This window comes from Camelus bactrianus, chromosome 10 (genome assembly GCF_048773025.1).
Source record: "Camelus bactrianus isolate YW-2024 breed Bactrian camel chromosome 10, ASM4877302v1, whole genome shotgun sequence".
Taxonomy (NCBI): domain Eukaryota; kingdom Metazoa; phylum Chordata; class Mammalia; order Artiodactyla; family Camelidae; genus Camelus; species Camelus bactrianus.
In genome coordinates, this window is record NC_133548.1 from 15,938,722 (window position 1) to 15,955,017 (window position 16,296).

The 16,296-nt window shown below is 47.4% G+C and overlaps 1 protein-coding gene across 1 annotated transcript in view; it reads left to right on the forward strand.

Moving 5' to 3' along the window:
* Positions 1-2,368: 2,368 nt before the first annotated feature.
* Positions 2,369-16,296, forward strand: part of SYT13 (synaptotagmin 13) — a 35,881-nt gene continuing 21,953 nt past the window's right edge. The window contains exon 1 of the mRNA XM_010964634.3: positions 2,369-2,671. Within this exon, the coding sequence (XP_010962936.2) occupies positions 2,489-2,671 (183 nt within the window). The 5' untranslated portion in view covers positions 2,369-2,488. The remainder of the gene's footprint in view (positions 2,672-16,296) is intronic.

Consider the following 16,296-nt stretch of genomic DNA (forward strand, 5'->3'; position numbering starts at 1 on the left):
CTAGAGTCCCAATGACTTTAACTGGGTTTCAAATCTCCCGTGGTCTATCCTTGATCTGCCATGGGTTTACTGTGTGTGGAAGAGGCAAAAAGCAAGCTGTTATTCTTGGGCTGGGGGGTCCCTCTTACCGTTAGAAATGAAGGTCACTGCAGCTGCTAACATCTCAGTAACCATAGTAACAATGGACCACATGACAGATGTCTGATCTCCATCAGACAATGCCTGATATTAAGTGTTCTTCATCCTTCCCTTCACCCCCACCCCAGATCTTATTAGGTGGCATTTAGGGTCTCCCAGGGGAGTAGCTCAGGCATGGATTGACAGCATTAATTAAACCTCTTATTTCCCCAGGACATTTTGCAATGCCAGGCCTGGGAGCCAAGAAACCTCCCAGGGAAGCTTTTATGAGAGAGAATGCTAAGTCTACCACCAGAGAATGAGGCCCCTTTTCTCCACAGTTGACAGCAAATTAAACTCAGTAGGAAAATGTGCCTGGCATACAGCAGGCACAAAATAAATACTAGCAGAAGAGGCAGTGTAATTAAATGGAGCTCACTGAGCAAATGGGATTCCTTTCAAGCCACTGGAAGTCCTCCATGAGATGACCTTGTGAACCATTCACCCTTTCAGCACTTATTGAGCACCTGCTGTGTGCACTGACAGGTGCACCCATAGTATAGAGGCTCTAAAGATATTTATTTACTGAATGAATCCCATGTCCCTGAGGGTGTCTGGGGCTCCAAGGCATATTGGGAAGTGTGTAGAGAGGAGTCTCAAGGGATGGGCAGGACTTTGGATTCAACTAGAGGCTCTTGGGTTTATTACTGGAGAAACTTTGAAAGTGTTTATGCATGTGAGTGACAGGCCCAACTTTGCATTTCAGAACATCTTTTTTTGATGCCCTGTAAGGAAAGGATTAGAAGGAGACTATTGCTTTGATCAAAGAAACGATGTTCTAGAACTGTTGGACCCAGGCCTTTAAAGAACTGACAGTTTCTGCTTCCTTCCTCTTGGAACCTGGCTGCCATGCAGGGAGATGCTGCAGCCATGTGGAGGAGAACCCAGGTGCCTGGTACACAGCCCAGCTGTGTTCTGAGTAGCAGATAACACCAACTGCTTGCCATGCGGTATGCCATCTTACATGTTCCAGCCCAGTGGACTGTAGTCCCAGAAGATACTGTGTTGAGCAGGAAAACCACCCAGGCGAGCCCAATCAACCCACAAACTACATGAGAAGTAAGAAAAGAAATGTTCTAAGCCACCAAGTCATGGGTGCTTCATTATACAGGAGTAGCTAACAAACACTGGGAGGTACCAGGTGGTACCTCACGTCTGCAGCTCAGCAGAAAAGGTCTGGCTGGAATGGACATAGATTTGGGAGTCATCAGCTTCAAGGAAGTTGAGAACCCTGTTTTGAATGAAATCACCTCCGCTCCTCCTCGCAGGTGTCCAGCAGGCCTAGAGCATAGCCGACTCACGGCAAATGCTTGCTGAATTAAATTAAGCACTTTGCATAATGAAAAACACTGGAAATCCCTGTTCGTGATCTAAGTCCTCCTCATGCCTGCAATTCTTATTTCCCCTCACTCTGAGTGCACTTCTTTCATATTCCCTTTCTCTGAATCAAAGGGTGGGCTCCTGGCTGCTGCATTTGATACTCTTTATCCTTCTAAGATAAGTCCTTTCCTTGAGGGTGGCATGTGGGCTTGGACTCTGCAAACCTGAGTCTGGGTTCAGAATGACTGGAGTTTTCTAGCTGCCCCACATCCCCTCTGAGCCTCAGCTTCCTCATCTGTAGATGAAGATGGGAATATCTGCAAATCTGATTAGGGGATAAAAGTAGACTCCCAGGGCAAGGCTAAAGGTGGTGCAGATGTGAATAGAACCATTGCAATCACCCTCACCAGGACATGGTACAGTCTGCATCAATTCCCTTTCGTCCTTCTCCCTGGTAGTAAACGCCTGGCAAGTTCAGGAAATGGGAAATCTCCAGTTTTGTGTGTTTGAAAGGCTCTTGAATGATTTTACAGCCTCCTTGTCCAGAGAGGGTGAACAAAAGGGTAGAAGTCTGGTAAAATGACCCCCTATCGAGACGGAGCTGCAGGCCTGGGTTTGAGCCCCTGTTTGCCCGCTAACACACAGTGTGACCTCGGAGAGCTCCTGTCCTTCTTGGACCCAAGTGTCCTCCTACGTAAAGCCTGAAGAATGGCCCGAGATGACCCTAAGGTTCCTCCTACCTGACCGGCTCCGGCTTGGGTTGGGGTGGGGGGTCTGGTCACGTGCTGCTGGGGAGGGACGCTGGTTGACGCGGTGCGGAGCGCGGGCGCACCAGCCGGCCCCCGGTCCAGCCTCCTGCTCTGACGTCCTCGAGCCGCCCTTCCTCCCCGCCCCTCCGGCGGCGGGAGAGCGGCGAGCACGCCCGGATCCCAGGCCAGGGAGGTGCGCGGCGGCGGGACGAGCCCAGCGCAGGAGCCGGGGAGCCGGCACCATGGTGCTGTCCGTGCCCGTGATCGCGCTGGGCGCCACGCTGGGCACGGCCACCAGCATCCTCGCGCTGTGCGGGGTCACCTGCCTGTGCCGGCACATGCACCCCAAGAAAGGGGTGCTGCAGCGGGACCGGGACCCGGATCCGGAGAAGGCTAGGCCCGGTGTGCTCCGGTCCGCCCAACAGGTGAGAGGGGGCGGCTTCGCGGCCTCCCCGGGCCGGGCCGGGGTGGGTCTCCCGGGCGGTGCGGCGGGGGAGTGAGTGGGAGGGAACGGTCGTCGTTCTTCTTTGCGCGACGGAGCACGGCGGGGAGTAGGTTCCACGGACGCACTTGGCGACCCGCCGAGGGGTCCTGAAGGCCTGTGGGCAGGGGGCGTCGGAGACGATGACTGGGGGAGAGAGGCTGGGGGACAGGAGAGGAACGGACGGCGAGCCCTAAATGGGCGGGCACAGAGGGGAATGGGAAAGGGGACTTGGATAGGAATGGGGCTGGGAGGAGTAATAAGAGAGAAAGGCTGTGAGGGGCTGGAGGAGGGGGCTGTGAGGGTTCGGGGAGGCTGAGAGAGAAATGGTGGAGAATGAGATGCTGGCAGAATTGGGGAGATGAGGAACGGGAACTGTGAGAGGGAAGAGAGAGGAAGTATTGTGGGCTGGTGTAGGGAAAGCACTGCCAGAGCTGAGAAGGGGGAAATCCACCGAAATCCAGAGAGGAGATGTCTGCTGTCGGGGCCGCTGGGGAGGGGGCAGGTGAATATGGGAGGGCCTGGCGGAGCCTCGCGCCCTCCCAGCAGCCGCCAGTTCCAGCCAGCCAGTTCCCCCAGGAAGTGTCTGGAGATGCCCCTGGAGACCGCGAGGGCTTTCATCCCATGCCTTAGCTTGTCCCTGGAGCCTCTTTGGGCAGGAAATGGGTGGTGTCCCCATTGTACAGTTCTGCTGAAGGGGTCCTGAAGGCCTGTGGGCAGGTTAGGAAGGACTGCCCTGCATGGGCTGTGAACCCAGGACACACTTCTAAAGTGGGGAGTACAAAATATTCTTTGGAGACCCGAGAGGAAAAGTCTGGCTTGAATGACTGGAAGAAGGCAGGCCCTGGGGCAGGGGGTGACAGTGGCTTCCCAAGCCCCTCTGGATTCCTTATACAGCCTATAATTCCAGGAGCAGAACATCCACAATGCTGTGACTCCACCTTCCTTGTGCCAATGAATTATTCAAAAGCTCTGAGGCCCAGTTGCTCGGGGCCTGTGTCAGTCACTGCACAGTGAGGGTGGAAGGAAATGGCTGCTGTCCTTGAGGCACCTGCAATCCAAGAAAAGTGACATTGACACTGGCAGGAACAGGAGTCAGTTGGGCAGCGGGGTGTGGGCCTGGAACCATCTGCAGTGGGAGTGGTGGGCTCCCCGCTCGTGGGCACGGGGTTGGGGAGGGGCTGGGGGGTTAGCCCTTCTCTAGAAGTTGTGACCTGCTGCCTGTCGGCCTCCTCCCCGATCCAGCACATTAAGAGATGGCTATTCTTCTGCCTTTCACAGTGGTGGCTTTTCAGGCATCGTCCCCTCCCCTTCCCAGAGAGAACCACAGGGGAAGGTGTTGATGTAAATGACCTCTGGGATCCCTTCCAACTCTTTGACTTATTGATTTGATGACTAGTAGCCCACACAATGGCCAATAATCTGTTAAAGACAAACTAGATTATGCCTCTCCCTGGCTTAAAAGCCTCCACAACTTCTCACTGATCTCGGAACAAATCACAGCAAAACCCATCATGGCACATACTCTGTGCCAGGCTCCGTGCTAAGTGCTCTCCACTTAATGCATTGAACAACACCATGAAGGACATCTGTGATGATCCCAAGTTAAAGATGGAGCAGCTAAGGCTCAGAGAGGGTGAGTGACTTGCCCAAGGCCACACAGCTGCAGAAGCGTTAGAGCCAGATTCTGGCCACGCTAGTCTGGTTCTGGTGTCCATGCTGTGAGCTACTCCACTCCACTCCCCAGCCATCTCCATGCGGCAGGTGTTTGCCTCTCCCGCCCAGATAATGCCACTTCCCCTCTTCCTGGGAAGTTTCAGCTTCCCTGGAGTTTTGACACCAACCCCTCCTGTTGTCCTCTGGCTTTCCACACAGATGGCTCCTTCTCATCCTTTAGGTCTCTTTTGGTTTGAATTTTACCTCTTCAGGGAGGATTTTGGTTATGGCCACGTGCAACGAAACAACCTCCCCCATCGCCTTCTCCTTACTGTTCCTTTCCAATGGCTTCCTTCTTTCTGTAGCAAATGTAACAATTGGATGTGATTTTTCATATCTGCTTACTTGTCTAATATTTGTTCCCTGCACCTACTCTGTCTGGAACCTAGGAGGTGCCCAATAAGAAACTGTTGACAAATAAAGGCATCCTCATGTCCAGCTGTTGGGGATTATTGTCTGCATTATTTCTTCAAATATGGAGACATATACCAGGCCTTTGCAGCCCAGGGCTTGCTCAGGAGGGGCACAATAAACGTTTGTTGATGCTCGAGACCCATCCATTCACATCCCAGTAACATTTCAGCAACGAGGATTTGGGCACCTGGGCAAGCATGGGGGTGACGAAGTGAGAGCTCACCGTGTGGGTTTGGCTCCCATTGTGCTCTGGCTGATTCAGCTACTGACCCAGATAAAGTCCACTCAGAAAAGACAGTACGATTGATGATTGACGTTTCAAAAAAAGTAAAGGAAGTGTTGTTAGAGGTGGCAGCAGGGGGATGGGCATGGCGCACGTTGACAAAGAGGAGAGTCAGGTAAGAAAGACTCCCTGAAGATGTTCCTTAAAGAGAGAGGGCCTGGGGGTGAGGGGAAGAGGGTTCTAGATTCCTGCAACCACTGAGAACTGGGATGTCTGTGGGATACAGAGTGACCACCCATGTCTCTGTAAGTCGCTGGTTGTGGTTGCTGGAAAAATTCCTTGGATTAACAGGCCATCAGAATCTGATTTCTGGCCATGAATGGTTGGCTGAAGTTGAAGTTTGTAGTGATTTTGAGAAGAACTGACTCTGAATTTTCCCCTGGGGGTTCTTAACCTAAGGTCCACAGACCTCAACATAGGGTCTGTAGATAAAACGCAAGGGGTTCATGGTCTTGGAGAGGGAAAAATTATATCTTTATTTTCATTAGCATCTACCTGAAACTTAGCATTTTCTGTAAATAAGAATATAAACAACACAGCACAGGAATATTGACAATAGCTCTGACTTGGTCCTCAAGGGAAATCACAGATAGGTTCAGAGCAGAGCACAGCTGCAGCAGATGCTTCACAAGAGCATTTAGGATCCTCTCTAATTCTAAATGATAGTACTTATTAAATCTCCAGCTAGATCCTATTATTTAATAAATGAATAAAGAGGCACACATAGCCATTTCCCTCGATTGATTTTATTGGATGTACTGTTATAGTCCTATGTCTTTAATTTGCTGCTCTTTCAAACATTCTGAGGACGTACCCACAGGCTTCTCCAGGCAGCTGAAGGAATCCGTCCGGAATCTTTGCTGAGTGGGAGGTGGGAGAGGGTGCAAGCCCGCAGTCATCCGTCACCGTTCGTGCCTCTGGCTGGCTTCAACTCATAGTCCTTCTTGGCTTTTTTGAAATGCACACTGTGGACCCTTTATCCTGCCTTCTTACACAGTCTCTCACCCTAACCTGCGTGCAGCCCTAGGGATTGCATGCGAGGGATTCAGTCTTACTACGCCGCCCGCTGGAGTGCGGCAGTATCGCCCCGGACCGCCTTCCTTGTCCTCAGCCCGGCTTTGAAAGCTGGGTTATTATGCAGTGACGACCAGGCGGCTTGAGCAGGAGACAGAGCAGAGAAGCAGAACAGGGTGCATGGGTGTGTGTGTGTGTGTGTGTGCGCGTGTGCATGTATGTGTGTGTGCACGTGATCACCTTCACTTCACCGCTGCTGCTGCATCTATCAGTGCTCGGCAGCCAGGCCCATTAGTTCCTTCCCCTAGAATTTCCTTTCCACGCTGTCTGCACAGGCTGCCACTCTCCGCATTTCTGGGTCCTTTCAGAGGAAGCCTTCGTTTTGGCTAACCTAAATCCCTACTTAGCATGGAGTGGGGACCCTGTTCTCAGAAAGCTTTCGCTTCAGTGTCAGGTCTTCTCCCCACCTGGTGCTCACCTTGCTGTCCCCTACATCAGTCTTCTCAAGTGCATCTCAGAGGTTTCTGGAACAACCCTGCTGCTGTCACCTTGAAGCTAATATGCGATCAAAGGCTTTATTCAAGTCACCTGGCCCCTCAGCAGTGGTCCCCAGGCCTCTTTATCCACATCTCCCAGCCCCCTCTGCCAATGCTACTTACTACCAACTGTAAACCCTACCCTCCTTCCAGCAGAGTTGAGAAGTGAAATGCCTTTTCACGCAACACTGTCTTAGTTCATTCAAAATACCACAGAGTGGGTCACTTACAAACCATGACAGTTTATTTCTCATGGTGCTAGAGGCTGGAAAGCCCAGGGTCAAAGCTCAGACAGATTCAGTGTCTGGTGAGGACCTGCTTCCTAGACTTTTGGCTGTAACCTCACCTGGTGGAAAAGGGTGAGGGTACTCTCTCCTGCCACTTTCCTAAGGGCACTAATCCCATTTATGATTAGGGCTCTGCCCTCATGACCTAACCACCCCCTCCAAGCTCCGTCTCCTAATAGCATCATATGAATTTGCAGGGGAGGGGGGCACAAGCATTCAGACTATAGCAAACACTAACAGATCAATCCTAAGCTTTTAAGAAATAATATAAATACATGCTGTACTTTAATCAAACAACATATGTAGAGTGGAGTCATTTTCCCTCCAAGATCACGGAGTGTGTTTCATTTTCCTTGTATCCCTGACAGTATCTGGTGTGATACTGGGCACGTGATAACCCATCAATGTATACTTTGAGTTAAATCACCATATGGTGGCATAACACTGAATAAGAGATGGAAGGTGCAAAGGGATGCACACAGTTAAGATGCCACAAGATTTGAAATCAAATTTTCAAATTGAAAATTTAGGTCTGGGGTTTCTACTGGGGGCAGGTAATGACTGGGACAGAGTAGGGGGAGCTTCTGGGCTTTTGTTTATAAGCTCTACCTCTTGACATGGTCCTGGTGACACAGCTGTGTCCACTTTACAAAAGAAAATCCATCCAGCTCTACACTTATGCTTCGTGTCCTTTTCTGAATGTAGTTATACTTCAGTAAAATTTTTATTAATATTTGTCATGTTGCAGTATCATGTTTGTGAACATTAATTTAGTATCAAGCCAGTATTTTTATTACCAGGAGGATCTGGAGGCCGTAATCAGGAGACATGGCCCTCTTTTTTTTGTGGTCCATTACACACCACCTCCAGGGCCCTGTCTGCTTTCTGCTGCTTCTCCTGCAGCCACCTCCTCCTTCAGACTAGGACCTGGAGAACATTAACATGGTCTGATCAACCCTCCCGTCTGTTCTTCTCTTCCTTAGGCGACGGGAGCAACATCCTCCCAGATCACTTGTCTACATACAGACTTGTCAGAGTGAGGATGGATCAGAGCCCAGAGGCTGCATTTCATCAGCTAAAAAGTTCATTCATTAAAGGTTAATGAGCACATGCTAGGCACTGGGATACAGCAATAAAAAGACAGACATACGCTCTCCCTTGTACGTGGGGAGACAGACAATGAAGCCAGCAGTTGCCATGAAGGTGTTACAGTGCCACCGTGATGGGGGTGACGGGGGGGCCATGGGGAATCCTTAGGAGGAGTATCCCCACCTTCAGCCCAAAGAACGTTCTCCAGTTCTCACTGGCTGCTCTGCCGAGGTCTCCCCTGTACTTCAGTGATCACAAGAGGCCAATGTGAATTGCTAACCCCACTCCTGGGACCGATTAGATTCTGGGCTGCTGTCAGGTATGACTTCCTTGGATTCTCAGTCCTTTAAAAGGATTGATTTCTCAGCTGATCTCCTGGCTGGTAAGTTCTCCTACTCATATAAACAAACAAACAACAAATGGATCTATTTCCACGGAGTAATAAATCACAGTGATAGGAGAGCTAACATTGATTGAGTTCTGTGTGCCAAACACTGTTCTAAGCTCTTTAACCACATTAATTTTATCCTCATAACAGCCCTATGAAATATGCATAATTATTATTTCCATTTTACACATGGGAAAAGTAAAACACACAACACTTAAGTACCTTATTTAGCGGCAGAGCTGGGAATCAAATTTAGAAAGTCTGGCTTCAGAGCTTATACCTCTAGCCAATGACTGAAAATGAGCAGAAAAAACTTGTCAAAATCTTTCTTGAGCCACTGTGTTTCCCCAGATGTGGGCTAAAAGTGTCTCCAACACATGCATCTTTGCTGGTCAGCTTCAGGAACCTTTCCCAGAGCTTTGGGTGGTTTCACCACCTTGCATCCAACAAGCTTCAAGCCCTGGGTGCAGCCCTGCACCCTCCAGAGAAATTTACACAGTAAACATGTTTGGGCTGGTAGCTTAGCAACAGGGAAGACAGTATGAATTTTGCATCAAGAAATTAGCATAGATTATTTCAGGGAGATGAGGACACACCCGCTGGAAAGACTAGATCCTTTGAGACATAAGGTGGACCTTTGGTCTGTGCATCAATCCCTTCTCAGTGACAGGTCCCAGACCTGTCACATCTCTTTCTAGTTTCTCCTCTGGTACAGCATGTGGATAGTTTTGTTGCATGGCTCTTCTCTTCATGGGATTGACGATTCTCTAGCACCATTTGTTAGCAGAAAACATTGCTGCGTCTTCCGACATTTTTAGATTTTGAGATCCTGGCTCAGGTTGCTGTCAGGTACCAGGGTACAGGAAGAGGAATAGAGAGGCCGTCAGAGCATGATGGAAGAAATACCCAAATGGGAAATCAGAGGGGCTTATGGTAAAGGCAGAAGAAGGAGAGAGACTAGCAGGATGGGAAGGCAGCAGACCCGGAAGACAAAGAAGAGGGGATGAGTTTAAGAGTGACGGTACGCCCCAGTGGGAGAAATCAGAATACGTGTAGACGGTGCCTGTACCATCCACGCTATCTGACCTCCAATTTCCCGAAAACCAGTAAGAGTTCAGCTCCCACTTCATCTTTAGTGTTATCACATTCACTGCCTCTGGAACTTATTTCTGCCAACAAGCATTGGGAGACACTGCTTTGAGGATGGAGAAGAACTTCACAGAAACGGGTTTTAAGAACTAAGGGGTTTTGCATGTCTGTGCCTGAATTGGCACACATGTGCATACAAAGGTCTCCCTATAACCAATTTGTTAAGAAACAAGGAGCTAGTAGATTGCTAAAGGAACAGAGATGAAAAAGATAGATCTATTCCTTCCTCCCATCTCCTTACCTCCCTCCTTGCATTACGTTTCCTGAGCACATACATGCACCTCGTACGGTGCTTGGGGTGCACTAGCCACTGCACTGACATTGTGTCTCAGTCCTGACGGACTTACATTGTAATGGGGGAGGCCAGAGTTAGGAGAAGAAGAGCACAAATAAATGAAAATGTGTGATGGTGGCAAGTGACCTGAAGAGAAAGTTTTAATGCTGTGAGAGTGTCAGGTGGAACTGACCCAGTCGAGAGATCAGGGAAGGCTTTCCTGGAGACAGAGATGGCCCAGCAGAGAGCTGGAGTTGGAGGGGAAGTGAACCAGTGCAATGGGGAGGGGTGTGAGGGGCGGCTTCAGACAGAGAAATGAGACCGTGCAAAGGTCCTGGGACAGGAGGCAGATTAACACTTAAGGGAGCCCAGGGAAAGGTCAGTGTGCCTGGAGAGCAGAGAGAAGGGGTGCCCAGTGTATGATGAGGCTGGGGAGGTGGACAGGAGCCTGAGCAAGCAACGCATTGTGGACCATGGACAGGTTCACACATTCATTTATTCAATCACGTATCACACATTTGCCCACATGGGGGGCGCTGACCAATGTACTGACAATATGAAAGTTACAGTTATTTTCAAACTTTTTTTAAAAAATCGAGCTGAAATTCACAAAAAATTAACTATTTTAAGGTGCACAAATCATGGGCATTTTGTACATTCACAATGTTGTGCAATTACTACCTACATCTAGTCCTAAAACATTTTTATCGCCCTTGAAGAAAACCCCACCCTCCTTACACAGACACTCTCTGTTCATGTCTTCGCCTCCGGTCCCTGGCAATCACCAGTCTGTTTTCTGTCTTTATGGCTATGCCTATTCTGGACGTTTCATATACTTGGAATTTTAAAATATGTGACCTTTTGTGTCTGGCTTCTTTCACTTAACATAGTGTTTTCAATGTTCATCCATGCTGCAGGGTGTGTTAGTACTTTGTTTCTTTTTATGGCCAAATAATATCCCATTATATCTATATGACTCATTTTGTTTGTCTAGTCATTGGTTGATGAACGTTTGGGGTGATTCTACCTTTTCGTTATTGGAATAGTGCTGTTATGTACCTTCCTGTACAGGTATTTGTTTGAGTACTTGTTGTCAATTCTTTCAAGTATATACTTAGGAGTAGAATTGCTGGGTCCGATGGTAATTCTATGTTTAACTTTTTGAGGACCCTCCAAACTGCTTTCCACAGCAGCTGCACCATTGACATTCCCACCAGCAAGGTACAAGGGTTCCAATTTCTTCACCTTCTTTCCAGCCGTTGTTAATTTCATTTTTTTGTGGGTTTTTTTTTTTTTTTTTTTTTTTGGTTTTTGATGCAGCCATCCTAGTGGGTGCGAAGTCGTATCTCATGGTGGTATTATCTAGGGTTTTAATTAAAAAAATACAAATTCTTATTTAAAAAACTTTCATCAGTATCTGGCAAGTTTTTAAGAAGCATTTCCTCTCTGTATTGAATGCCCGTCACAGTGAATCCACATGGGCGCACCTGGAAAAACATTTCATGGCTCCTGGCTCTCACAAGAGGAGTGGAGTGTGTGGCAGTGCTGGCTCCTGGTTCTCCCAGCAAATCTGCATCTGCTACTCCATCCTTTAAATATGTTACATCTTATCACCATCACCTTCCTCACTCTTTACCCCATCCAGCTTTAGCCCCTCGTGGGTTCTAATCTGCATCACCCAGGTTCTTGGGGCCCCTACAAACCCAGGTCTAATTGAGGTGGTATTTACTATATTTCAGCATTATTTCTTCATGTTGGCATTTCCAGGCCAGTGTGATGTCCGGAGGAGGAGCCTTGATCCCCTACGGTGTCAGTCCGCTGCACACACAGAAACCTTTCCACTGAGGAGTTCCCTAAGTGCTAATTAGGCAAAGGGTGTTTTAATTGATTCATATTATAGAACATTCCTGGGAGAGTTTTACATGGTGTTTAAGAGCGTTACTGTAATATACAGTGATATTTTGGGAAGTTGATTGAGGTTTCAGGTAGACTTGGAATGCATTATAATTTTTCCCATTTAAAATATGGAATATGAGTGACTACTTTCTGAAATTCACTAGGCAGCATGTTTCCATGAACAGATTAGAGTCAAATAATGAGGGGGTGGTTGCGTATATGAATATATGCATATGCATATATGAATGTGAATACATAGTTACATATATGAATAAAAGAAAAAGGGAGGAGCATCCAATGGGAATTCTGTGAAATTGACTCAGTCCTTCTGGCAGAGACTCTAGGGTACTTTGACATATTTCATTGACTACCTCCGGCCCCAGACTCATTAAGTTTAAGATGTACTTTTCCTTTATAGAAAAATTGAGCAGGCAGATAGCAAGAGAGGTGAGAAGAAATGTTGAATGACTGCATGAGTCAGCGGATGGATGGATAGATGAATGCGGAGGAGGGGATTCATGGGGCTGCAGCCTCTGCCTGCAGCCAAAATAAAAATCACAAGCACAAGAGCGCAGGGGAAGACTCTGAGCTTGCGGAAGAATCCCTGTGCTGACCTTCAGTGACACAGCCAGGAATCAAGACAAGCCTGGAGGGTGTGGCAGCTTCACTTTTCACTGGTTTCCCTCCCTGCAAGTCTCTGTTCAGCAGCTAACATTGGAGACAGTTTTAAAAAATATTCTGCAGCAAAGGCCGATGAGAGAATACCCCGGAAGACCATGTTTTACTTGGAAAATCATTATAAGCCACATGGTTTTGGACTTGCTGCTCAGGGTGGCCTGATGAGAGGAATGTAAGTTACTGAGGCAGGATAGTGAAGACTCTGGTCTTCAAGTAGAATTAAGACTGATGTTTTGGAGAGGACAGCATCTGAATGTGAAGGGAAGTTTGGGGGAAAGCAGTTTGGTTGGGCAACAAGAAGACTTGATGGAAACAGCTGCAGAATGAAGCATAGGATGACTTCAGTGAGCTCGAAGCTCATTCTGTGTTCCAAATCCCCTCCTCCTTTCTCACAGGGCACCCCCACCCCAAGCATCTTAGAATGTGTTTCCGTTTCCAGCGCAGTCAATCCACAAAGAACAGGCAAGCTAACGGGAGAGACATACAGTGAAGGCAGTGATGGCATGTCAAGAGACGGAACTCCATGGGAAAATATCAACACGGTCTCGAGGGCTGTTAGGCGCTTTCCCTGCAACTGCATCATCTAATAAACTTGTCTCTTACCACGAGAGTGGGATGGATCCTTTAAGCAGCAACAGCTCCTTACAAAGCTGGTAGAGACAAAGAACGGGAAGGACAGGAGATTAGGTATCCCATGGGTAGCCACTGCATAGTAGACTTGCTTGATTTTGGATACCCACCAGAATTCATTTTAGGTAAGAACAATCTGGTTTTTTGAGACCACTCAAAAGAGGAAATTGCCTCTTAGAAGGAAAATGTTCGTTTCATAATCAAGCGGCTGAGATATGATAGGAAGCAAATTCGACTTAGACCCCAAACCTGAATTTGAATTCAGCCTCCACTGTTTTCCAGCTAAATGACCTTGACCATTCTGAATCACAGTTTTCTCATCACCAAAGCAGAGGTGATAATAATGAGGTTCTCTACGATAATACTGAAGACTAAATGAGATAACGCTGGGAAGCACGCAAGAGACTCAGCCCCTGGCTACCACCCTGAGTATGTTTCAGGTATCTCTGAATTATTTTCTCATATTATCCTTTTATCAAAGCAATGCCTTGCCTGTGTATTCACTACACAGGAAAGAGAGAGTTCATTAAAAATATTCCAGATGTGAAAAATGAAAGGTTTCTGTTAGAACTGGAAGGGGGGGTCATGAATGTTATACTGCTAGGATATTCCTTCATTCAAAAAATATTTCTCTTTTAAAAGTTAATTTATTTATTTTATTTAACCATTTTAATTTAACTGCTGTGGCCGACAAAAAGAAATGGGGCTCCTGTGACTCCTGTGGGTGGCCTTGGGAGGACGCACGAATTGCAACAATACACCAAATGGTTACCACATTAATAAGTGGTATGAACAATTAAGTTATCATTAAAATTATTCCTATGAATGATTAGATTTCACATACGAGATGCGTGGAAGGGATGAAACACTTGGGCTTTGGGTTCCAGTTCCAATCTGCCCGTCACTTACTGTGTGACAGTGGGCTAGTATCTTAACTTTTCTGTGCCTCGATGTGGCCATCTGTGAACGGTGTCATTGTCACCGGATTGTTGTGAGAATTTAGTCAGATAATCCAGGTAAGGCAGTGCTGAGAACGTAAGTGCTAGGCTGGAAATCATCCCTTTGTGTCCAGAACCACTCTCTGCATCCTTCTTCCCTTCCTCCCTCTCCCTACTCCTGCCCAAACCTACCCCATTTTCTACCCACCTGTGCCCTGGCCCCAGAAGGCCAGGTCTAGGTGTGCGAACAGTGCCCAGCTACTCCTGACCCCAGGATATTTCCCACTACTTGTTAGTTTCCTTAACCCTCCACACCTTTGTAAACACCTGCTTTATGAAACTGCCCTCAATTACCCACTTGGAATGTGCCATCTGCTCCTGCCACAACCTTTATTGATTGGCTACTCAATCAATGTTAGCTGTTATTACCGCCCCTAATAATTAATCACAATAAAAGGAGAGTCAGTAGGTCAGGGAGAGTATACACAAATTGGCCAAGGTTGGGGTCCACACGATAAAGCCCTCTGTTTGCACAAGGCTTCGTTGTTTAGAAACCACTTTCATTTTCCTGTTTGACCCAGCACCTGGCATGGTGCTCTGCACGGCTCGAAGCTTGTAACATGTGCTTGCCACACAGACACACCTGCGGGTCAGAAGGTTTAGGGCTGTGGCTCATTTCAAAAAGCTCCAAATGAGCTGAGGAAAAATATTTGACATTCATAGTGATATTTATAGAGCCAAATATTCTGATGTTACTGACCTCCTGTGGTCAAATCATATTCTGTGACAACATTATGCAGACTGCTCAAGTGTTGGCCCATGTGATGCAGAAGGGAAATCTGATAGATTTGGATCCCGTTTGAAAGAAGGAACAGCTACATCTATGGATGCTACTCACGGGCTTTGAGTCTGCCGAAGTGACAGCTGGGAGGAGAATATTAGAAGAGGCCCCTCAGTGGCCGTCTCTTGAAATCTCCTTGCTGATTTCCCATGAAAGTCATACGGAAGAACCAATCTGTTGCCCAAACTTTGCTGTGGCTGTGGACATCCAGTGAGATTCAGAGATTATGTTTTTTGGAAAAGGAGACCTGAAAGGTAATAATGGAGGTACTTTTTTTGATGCACCTCTTTTGGATTCCTCCCTCTTACTACACATCATTCCAGCCCAAGCACTGTCCACTCCACTTCCTTGGGGAAGTCTCTGGAGGCCCTTCACAGCCTGCGCCATTCCTTTGCAAACCCATTTCTCAACCCCCACCTTTCCCTTCAGCCAATTTGCCAGACTCCCCACATCCCGAGCGTGCACCCCTCTGTACCCACACTGCTGCCATTCTCTCTGTTTGAGATACCTCTACCTCTCTTCTCTGTAGTCATCCTTGAATGTTGGGCTGAAGCCCCTCCTCCAGGAAGCCTTCTCTGATCTCACTGACTCAGAGGAACTCCTCTTTAGGTCTTCTGTAGCACACAGTCCAGCCATTTGGCCTTTTAAGACTGTTTTCTCTACTTCTTGATCTTTTTATAAGTATGCATCAGGAAGATCAGAGAGCATTCATCTTCCATATCAACTTATTGTTAGTGGCTTCCTGGAGCCCTGAGCTGAACAGACTGTGTCTGATCACAGCAGGAAAGAATGCTTGGATTGATTAGTCATGTCTGCCATAGGCAGAGGGTAGGAGAATTGTAGCATAAGCACTTCATGTTTCCCATTTATAGAATATCTCACCTCCACCATTGGATGGTAAACTTCCAGAGGGCAGAGAATTATTTATGTATCTTCCATGATACATAGGGTGGGTGACTACATAGTTAGTTGGCAGCAAACATGTGCTGATTTCTGTTTGGGCAGAAATCTGAGGGTTGCTTAATTGGAGGGTTTTGGCTTAAAACCAAAATATAAGGAGAATCTAGTAAAACAGTATCTGTCCTGCTTTGAAGCCTTGGTTTACAACTTGGCTGTTTTTCACACCACCGGCTTAGAAATCAATGTGCTTTCCAAGTATCTGCACCTGAGTGGAAGGAAGTCTTCAATGAGTGGTTTTCTGTACTTTTTTTCTGAGCTGCACCACTTTTGATGGGTGCTATTCACATACTTGAAGGATTCTGCAGAATTCACCTCCTTTCTCTCCCACTCAGAAATCTTATCATATTGCAAATGTATGAAAGAAGTATCGTTATAAGAAAAACCCCAAAAGTGCTCTAATCAATTTTCCAAATGGGTAAAAACAAAACAAAAAAAAGCATCCAACTTCAGTATGCTAGCTCTCATGTGTAACATAT